We start from the raw sequence: 8,632 nt of genomic DNA on the forward strand, positions 1-8,632 counted from the left end.
CATGAAAATGTGCCTGTGTTGTTTCTATGTGAAGATACTTGGGCTGATGTTGTTGGACCTGCATCACACAGACAGCAGGAAGGAGACTGAGCTGAGTTCACGTGAGCGTGCGGTTTTGACGCGCGCGCGCGATTCCCGTCACTGGTAATTCCAGAAATAGGCGTGGCTACCCGGTGAAATAGCTACACTGACTTGAACTTCATAACTAACTTTCTTCCAATACTCCTTGCAAACCCTGTTTCATTTCGCTAAAGAATGCGCGACAGACTGCCCGGCGTGTCTCACGATGAGGTAAATAATAACAGTCAATAATGATAGTTTGCTAATATAGAGGAACAAAACAGCTTTCTGTTGTTTTGAGACATGTACAGTTAAGGCTATTCACGTCAAACTTCGATGCACGTGTTGGTGAAAGCTACATTTATTGTGTCACAAACAGCAGCACAGTGCTTGGATGTGAGGAATGTAGCAGTTACAGGCTATAGCTTCCGTGGTTGATACTTTGTTTATGTGTGTGTATATACAGTACGTGTGTGTATGTGTTTGTCATGTGTGTTGTTTTTTACCCCCCTCAGGCAGTAGAGGCCTGGGTCCAAATGTAATGGCCACACTTGGGTCAAGGTGGCTTCTATCCATCTTGCTGGTCATCGTGCCAAAGTGTTTTGCTCCAGGTAGGTTTATTCAGTGCTATTGCACACGTTACTTTAATACTGTATAAGTTAAATTCCTCCTATCCTCAGGTGCCTTTTTGTTTTGTTTAGTGCTTTTGTATACTTTTACTCCACCGTATCCAGAGGGAAATATTGCCATTTTCACTCCACCATATTTAACTATACAATAGTACAAACTTTGCTGCATAAAATTGCACATACAAAATACATGATCAGCTTAATAAAAAAATAAATAATATAAACTATGGGTAGGTAAAGCATGTACAATTAGCTCACTTTCAACCAGCTATAACATTGAATTGTTAAAGCAATATCAAGGACTTCATGCAAGCGTTGCTATCACTATTCAAGTAAAAGCTCTTTGTCTTCCACTTCAAAACGTATCTCCAACTAAGTATACTGTAGATGATTCATGCCTATGGTTTAATGTGCAGCACATGTTGTGCACGCTGAGCATGTTTATACTAAGGGCTCTATGCAGATCAGGTACCTGTAAGTTTCTTGATTTGTGGACTGACCCTTTATGATGTTGTATTACTGCGTTACATTTTGTCTTGAAGAGGAAATGGTGACGAGGGAAGGGTGCAGTTGGACCCAACCTGATCAAAGTGCTCATTTCCTGTTAATGTTACAGGAAGGGTGCTTTCTTGCAACATCCTGCTTTGAATTAATCACCGTGAAAAGTGTAGAGGCTTTTAAGAAATGGGTAAAGGTGTGTAAAAATGTGTGTGTGTGTGTGTGTGTGTGTGTGTGTGTGTGTGTGTGTGTGTGTGTGTGTGTGTGTGTGCGGGTGTGGGCGGATTCACAAACATATGAAAATTACTCTTTTTTTGTATTTTTCTTGTGGTGAAGATCACTCTTCTATCTAAAGCTTTCTGGTGCTTTTTCAGTCTTCTCTCAGATATTCTCTGCTTTGCTATTATTACAATTCAATCTATACGACTAAAACACTCATGAACACTAATAAGAATTTGCATTTCATTTGCACAAGTCAAACTGCTCAATCTTACAGTCAATCAATACTGGATGTTCTGACTAGGATGAGCTTTGGGAGAGATTTACAGTGTGTTCATTTAGGCTCCTTGTGTTCATCTGTTTCTGTTTTAGCTGTGTGTTTCTTTCTGAATTAGTTTTTGTGACTCCTGGACGTTTGTCACGGTGGGTCAGTACCGTTGCTTTTTGGATTGGATATTTAAGTCTGACACTGACTCTATTGTTTTGGACATTTAAAGAGCTCTTCATACGACGTGTAAAGTGATGTTTTAAAAAAAATCAAAACTTTCTCTGACACTTGTGTTATTTTAAAACCAAACTAAAACCTTACTTGCTATGCAGATATACGTTTTAATTGAATTTGGTGTTTCAGATGTCATGGTTGGAATTCTAAGTTGCCAGTTTATTCGGTTACAACTAACGCAGCCTAATTCAACAGCCATGCAAGAAATCCTGCCTTCATGATGTTCACTTTTAGTTGAAACTGTTTTTCTAAGTACTATAAAAACAGAATCACTTTTGATTTCATCCCTTGCCCTCTGTGTTTCTCCAGCTCCTCCTGCTTCTCCATCTCTTCCTGAGTGCTCCATCCCATGTGATGAGAAAAATTGTGAACATATACGCTGTAAGTGGGATTCAAGGCTGGACCCTGAGATCCCCACGCACTACAGCCTGCACTGGAAGTCAGCAAATAGCGAGTAAACACAACCAGAAATATTCCTTCATTGTCATCTGACAAACTTTAATAATCTGATAACTTTGGGAGAAGCCTTCTGAATTTGTTTTACTCCTCATGTCTTGTCTTCCAGGCAGGTGTATGGGATCAATGGGACCAGTACGAGTGGGACTATCGATCGGGAAGACTACATCCACGGGGAGCTTCGTGTTTGGGTCCAAGCTAAGAACCAGCATGGTTCTGCCAAATCTCAGGCTGCTTTGTTCAATACAGCTGATATCAGTGAGTTAGTCCTGCACATTCATCAATACAGACATCACCACGAACGACAATAACAACAGTAATAATAGTATAAGTAGCACTTGATGCCAACAGAAATCACTGCAATGTACCTGTATGATAGTAAAAAGTTGATACTGACTTTAGTGACTCTTGTAATTTATCGTCAAATGATTGATTTTGATTGAAGTGACATTTCGTTTTAGATTGCTTTTGTGTATCTCTCTCTGTTTCTAGTCAAGCTGCCTCCTCCTACAGTCTCATCAGTCAGCGATCAGGACTCTTTAGAGTTTTCCTGGAATTCCACCTGTGCTGAGCATGAGGATCTCTCTTTGGGTCAATGTGAGGTCCAATATCGGACCGAGGCAGAGCAAGTCTGGCGTGAGGTCTCTGATTTAGGTTTTGTCTTCCACTATTTTCCTTTTCCTTCCTATTGCTTCCTTTTCTTCCTCTCAGCATGGTCCACACTCTGTAATGGAGTAAGTTGACTTTGAGAAGAAAGTGCAAAATGTTTCAATTATTGCCCTGAAAAAAACCCCTCAAAGGTAATCTTGCAAGAAAAACTGTATCATTGATTGTCTGAAGCTTTGTCAACTGAATACATGCTTGTTTTATTTCCCCATTCTACACAGGACAAGGATGTACTCCATGGCAGCTATACAGTCGACAGTCCCCAGCCCGGCACAGTCTATGAATTTCAAGTTCGCTGTTCCTGTAACCGGGGCTTGATGAGTGACTGGAGCGCAATCCACAGAATACGAAGCACAGAGACGGGTGAGTCCTCACTTGTGATGCGGTCTCCAAGTTTATCGTCGGCAAAGAACTCGGAAAAGGTTGCAAAATGTCTACGGTTTCTGCTGTTTGTTTTATACTGTTTTTACCTGTTCAGTTAAAAAGTATTTCAGGAATAGTTTGTACCTCTACAGCTCACTAAATAACATGCACATGTCTTGTTTGTTTAATCCATACAAAAACCCAAGTGTAGATAAAACAATTTGGCATTTTTGATGGGTGGATTTTGTTATTTTTGGAAAGAGCTAGCCGTTTCCATTAGATGCTAAGCTAACCTGCCACTAGATATACAGTATTGTACAGATATTTACCGTTTCAATATGTACAGTATGCTGACAGTAATTATGTAAAGATGAAACAAAAAGAATAATCCAATTTGCCCCAACAGTATTGTCTTATCCACTAAACAAAATAACCATTTATCTGCTGACATTATGAACCACCAACCTGCACTGGGTCTGATTTGGCCATTAACTCTTTGTTTTTCTAACTTGTTCCCCCCTTGTTCAGCCCCAGATGGAGAGCTGGATGTATGGAGGGATTGTGGGATATCCCAGAAAATCTCTGACTGTGTTGTGACCTGGAAGGTAGGTCAGCACATTACCCCACAACCGTTATTCTCTGACTGAAACCAGAGTCTCACTTTACGCAGACACGCGACTCGCTAACCCTCTTCCTTCTCTTCATCCCATCCAGAAGCTTCCTATATCTCAAGCTCGCGGCCTCATTCTGGGATATGAAGTCAGACTGTCTTACAATAACGGCGCCCCGGTGTTGGTGAACATGTCCACAGCTGAGCCAAAGGGCCGGTTGGCCTGTGAAGAGATGCAATGCCACTTCACTTCCCCTCTGAAGGACGTAGCATCAGTCAGCGTGTCTGCCTACAATGCTCGTGGTGCCACAAAGCCTTCTTACCTCGCTCTGCCAACACCAGGTATCAACTGTCATTGAGTCAAAAGTATAAGTAGTAAGTACAGAAAGCTTTGTATCAGAGGCCGTATTCACAAAACACCCGGAGGCTTAAAGCAGCTCCTAACTGGATGGATACGTTTTTTGGTCTAAGAGTTATTCAGAAAGCCTTTCAGAGCCAAAAGTAAGAACTTCGAGTTCATCGAGAGTCACTGAGACACGCTCACAATCAGTCAAAGGCTGCAGGTAATCTGCCTCATCACGTCAACGTTTTCTTAAATCTGAGAATTATTCCTCGAAGCAAAAATTGGCTCTTCGGGTTATTAAATGTGAACTTAATAATCACCAAATGGACTAAATGTATAAAGCTGATTTTATGTCCTTCAATATAAAATGTAGAATCATCAAATGATTACTTATGAAATTATAGTTAAAATGATGGACAATAATTATATATATTTTGATCCAATTCTCTAGTTCCTTCCCTTGTATTTCTACTATTGTTGCGGCGTATAAGAACTAACAAAGGACTTGTCTCTTGCTCAGGTGAACAGAAAAACGAGCAAGCTATTCGCCTCGTGATGAATGAAGAGAACCTCACTGTGTCCTGGGATCCGCCCGCTCAGCTCTCAGACAACCTGAAGGAATATGTGGTGCAATACAAGCAAGCAGGATGTCCTCCAGGCCAAGGATTTGGTTGGATCAAAGTGAACAAAAGCCAGACAACAGGAATCTTTGAAGGTCTGTTTGATTTGAATACAACAACGCTGTTTAAATATTTCAAACATCTGATTGAGTATAGGCCCAGAAAGTGATGGAGAACATTCATTCAAAGAAACCGTCATTCATTGATAATCTGTTATAATACATTTTCAATTTGGAGAATGAATCTTCTTACTTTAAGGTTGGGCTTGTGCTGCCTGTTTTCAAAGTGGCTGTTTAATCTGGTTTGTGTCTCCACCTACAGGTCGATATAAAAAATACACAGCCTACCAAGTGTCACTGTTTACTGTATCAAACAGCAGGAAAGTCCATCACCTTCCACCAGTTATCGGATATTCAGTTCAAGGAAGTAAGTATTAATGCGTTGTTTCTGAGCTATCTTTAAAAACAATGTTTTACTTCCACTGGCAAACTTCTCATATTAACTGGAATAAACGTGGAACCATCATGTACCTTTCTCTTCTCTCTTTTCAGCCCCCTCCAGAGGGCCATCGTTTGAGGTGTCTTCCATCGGTGACACTTATGTGACCCTGTCTTGGGAGTCTATTCCCCTCTCCGAGCAGAACGGGGTGATCCTGTACTACCAAATAGTATTAGAGAGTGGAGCAGACAGACACAACGGTACACAGCAACAATATATAACACAGTTGTAGTAATTACTTTAGGAAACAAAGTAATTGCAAATAACTGTGCGATGGATTGCCATCAAATTTGGTACACACCTCTACTAACTTTGATAAAAGCGAAACTTTTCATCCAGCACCATCAGGTCGGTTTTTGACTGTATACCTGCAAAACTAATGACATTCCCATCAGCCTCAGCTGTGTGATGATTAGCAAATGTTAGCATGCTAAACTAAAACTGCTAAACATCAGCATGTTGGAATTGTTGTTCAAATAGTATGATTGTTATCTTTATACAACATAGTTATAAGACAAGGCGTACCTTCAGAAAATTTTATGAAAAATATATCAATTCAAAATAATTTAGGCAGCATCACCAACATTCTAGAACGTGCACATTGCCACAACAGTTTAACTGGTACTTTAAAGCGGCCCATAGATGATCAGTGGCAAAATAGCTTTGTGCTATCTATGAATTAATTAATTAATTAATTTACATTACATAAAATCTTGACATTAGCCTTTACCTCAAAGCTCTCCTTGGCCTAAATGCAGCGTACATATTGCTAAATCAAAATGCACGTGCAAGAAATAAAGAAAAGTAGTAACAGGCAAACTAAAGTAATAGAACACTTAATTTGGTTTGTTTCTGTCAGCTGTTCTCTGTTTACTGAACCTCACTCCACACAATTTGTCTCTCCTAGTGTTGTACAATGTGAGTGTATCACCGCAGCATGACAGTCAGACGTTTAAGCTGCTGCATCTCAGTCCTGGACAGGAGTACAAGGTGCGGATCCGAGCTGTGACGCTAGCCGGACCGGGAAAGAATAAAACGGCAGAGTTCAAAACCAAGGACCATGAACCTTTTGGTATTACATCACATACCTAATTGTTTTCTTGTTGAATGTGATGAGCTCAGGATGAGCTGTATGACAGAGAATTTTAAGAGGTGTAATTTGATATTTCTTACAATACGTGGATTAATCATACTCGCCTAATCAGTTTATCTCTCTCGTCTCGTTTTTCTCTTTTTCAGCGCACTTAATAGCAGTTGTGCTTGGAATCATTTTGTTGGCCGTGATATGCGTGCTTTGTATTTTATACAGGTGAGATAATCATTTAAACATACTTATCTTATAGTTATGAAGCATCTTGTGTTGTATAGCTGTGATACAGCACGTTTGTTTTGCTTTTTCTTGGTAAATACTTTGACTATTGTTCACTAATCTCTAATAACACTTGAAATACTTTAACAAGCAAAAACATATAATTTTTCAGTGTTGGGGTGCTAAAACTGTGCACAGTGCAAGGATAAAAAAAAAGGATATTTAATTCAAATCCTCTCCATGATTGTTGTGGATGTAAACATTGAAGCTAATAATACATCAATGTGCACATTTTTCTTTTTCATTGAACCTGAGGGTTTCTTATGCTTGTTTGTTTTTAACTCATATGTGTCTGCCAGTGCTTGTCGAGAAGAAAACAAAGTATGGTGCCTCAGTGTTTCTCTGACAAAAGTGCCGGATGCCCGCAACAGCCACATTTTCAGACACATGAAGCACCAGGTGAGAGACTGGACTGAAATAACAGCACCTCTTTGTCTTTGTCTCTAATCTCGGAAACAGGATTTACGCTGATTGTTGATGCCATTATTTTGCTTTTCAGCTGGTAACTGCTTATTGCGTTTACAACTACACGCTCACTAATGTAGTCAAGTCCTAGTTTGTTCGTGTGTTTTACCAAAACGACCAAATACTACATCCCGGGTCTGTGTGTGATCTCTCTGTAGATTAATGACTCCTTGGCTTGGATCTGCATTCCCGTGAATGAGCCGCATCCCAAGATCTCTCTGTTGGAGGTCGTGGAGAAATCCTCCGGCCCTGACGGGTTAACGAGGATAGCGGTCGGAGATGGGTGCTCACAGGTGGACTGCCAAGATGATCGGAGGGAGGAAGCTGTCACAGAGGAGTGTCAAAGGACAGACCACAGAGGAAGAGAGGAGTACAGCAAAATGGTTGACTCAGATGAGGAGGGGGACAGGGAAGCTAGTTGGAGTTCATCAGAGGGTTACGAAAAGCACTTCATGCCCACTGCTATGGAAGTACTGGAAGGTTGATGTTTCTCTACGTTGGCTCATAGACGTTCATCTCAGACGTGTGTTTTTTTTTTACATTTCTTTTAAATGCAGAAAATGTTCAATGTGGAAATGTTATTTTCGACAATGACCCTCTGGTCAGGCTGCTATATCCTCTCTGCAGGACCCAGGAGGGCGACTCAGGTCATTGGAGAGATTTATCTACTAAAGCTTATGACGTCTTTCATTTGGCTTTATTCGATCGGTTTGTTTTTTTCTTACTTTTCTTATTTCAGTGATTACCTATGTTAGGCCTGAAACGCCTCAGGTTTTTTTGTCAACATTGTTGCACCTTAAACTTTATATTTTTATGAGTAAAATGTAAATTTGTGCATGTGTCATATATAAATAAACTATTTTAATAAGGGTCTGACTGCAGAGTTTCTAACTTGTTCGATTTAGTTCACTTTAGTGACAACACAGCCATGCCGGTGGAATATGGTGGAATATGGTGCAGTGTGTTCCAAGACAGTCATTCCACAGCCTTAAAAATATTCAAGTAATAATAAACACGTGAAGCCACAAAACACCATACATATCTACATTTCACAATATCTAATGTAAAAAGGAAAAAAACGAAACACCTATATGGTTTATATTTTGTACTACCTTGTCATGTCAAGTGTCGATTGTAAAAAGAAATGTCACACAAATACTGAATTATTTACTAAAGGAGAACAGTGTTGAAGTGTTGGATTTATAAGCCGCATTCTTATTAAATATCTGCTGTGCATCGTGCCCAGGACTAAATTATCCTTTAAACATATTCTTAGCTAATAACTACATTTATAAAATGTAGTACACATTTCATTTAAACTGAAAAAACAGTTG

At 39.9% G+C, this 8,632-nt stretch overlaps 1 protein-coding gene across 2 annotated transcripts; it reads left to right on the forward strand.

Moving 5' to 3' along the window:
• The first annotated feature begins 135 nt into the window (after positions 1 to 135).
• Positions 136 to 8,168, forward strand: il12rb2l (interleukin 12 receptor, beta 2a, like). Of its 2 annotated transcripts, XM_076086158.1 has the most exons (15): positions 137 to 291; positions 576 to 671; positions 2,218 to 2,362; positions 2,474 to 2,622; positions 2,857 to 3,005; positions 3,252 to 3,393; positions 3,922 to 3,998; positions 4,108 to 4,345; positions 4,867 to 5,061; positions 5,288 to 5,392; positions 5,518 to 5,664; positions 6,372 to 6,536; positions 6,704 to 6,773; positions 7,133 to 7,232; positions 7,457 to 8,168. In XM_076086158.1, exons 2-15 carry the CDS (start codon positions 602 to 604, stop codon positions 7,781 to 7,783), a joined length of 2,079 nt encoding a protein of 692 aa, XP_075942273.1. In that variant the 5' UTR covers positions 137 to 291; positions 576 to 601; the 3' UTR covers positions 7,784 to 8,168. The 2 variants fall into 2 exon arrangements, with proteins under 2 accessions (XP_075942274.1, XP_075942273.1); XM_076086159.1 differs by lacking the exon at positions 7,133 to 7,232 and having other exon boundaries at positions 136 to 291; positions 7,457 to 7,642.
• Positions 8,169 to 8,632: the final 464 nt, after the last annotated feature.

The sequence above is a fragment of the Anarhichas minor genome, unplaced genomic scaffold, assembly GCF_050575085.1.
Source record: "Anarhichas minor isolate MPS153535 unplaced genomic scaffold, ASM5057508v1 ptg000007l, whole genome shotgun sequence".
NCBI classification, from domain to species: Eukaryota; Metazoa; Chordata; class Actinopteri; order Perciformes; family Anarhichadidae; genus Anarhichas; species Anarhichas minor.

Bases quoted from the DNA above. Each gene is read 5' to 3' on its own strand.
- il12rb2l (XM_076086158.1), top strand. From the start codon at position 602: ATGGCCACACTTGGGTCAAGGTGGCTTCTATCCATCTTGCTGGTCATC. The intron at 3,006-3,251 runs GTCTCTGATTTA...CATTCTACACAG, and splicing joins CAGAGCAAGTCTGGCGTGAG to GACAAGGATGTACTCCATGG. The intron at 7,233-7,456 runs GTGAGAGACTGG...ATCTCTCTGTAG, and splicing joins TCAGACACATGAAGCACCAG to ATTAATGACTCCTTGGCTTG.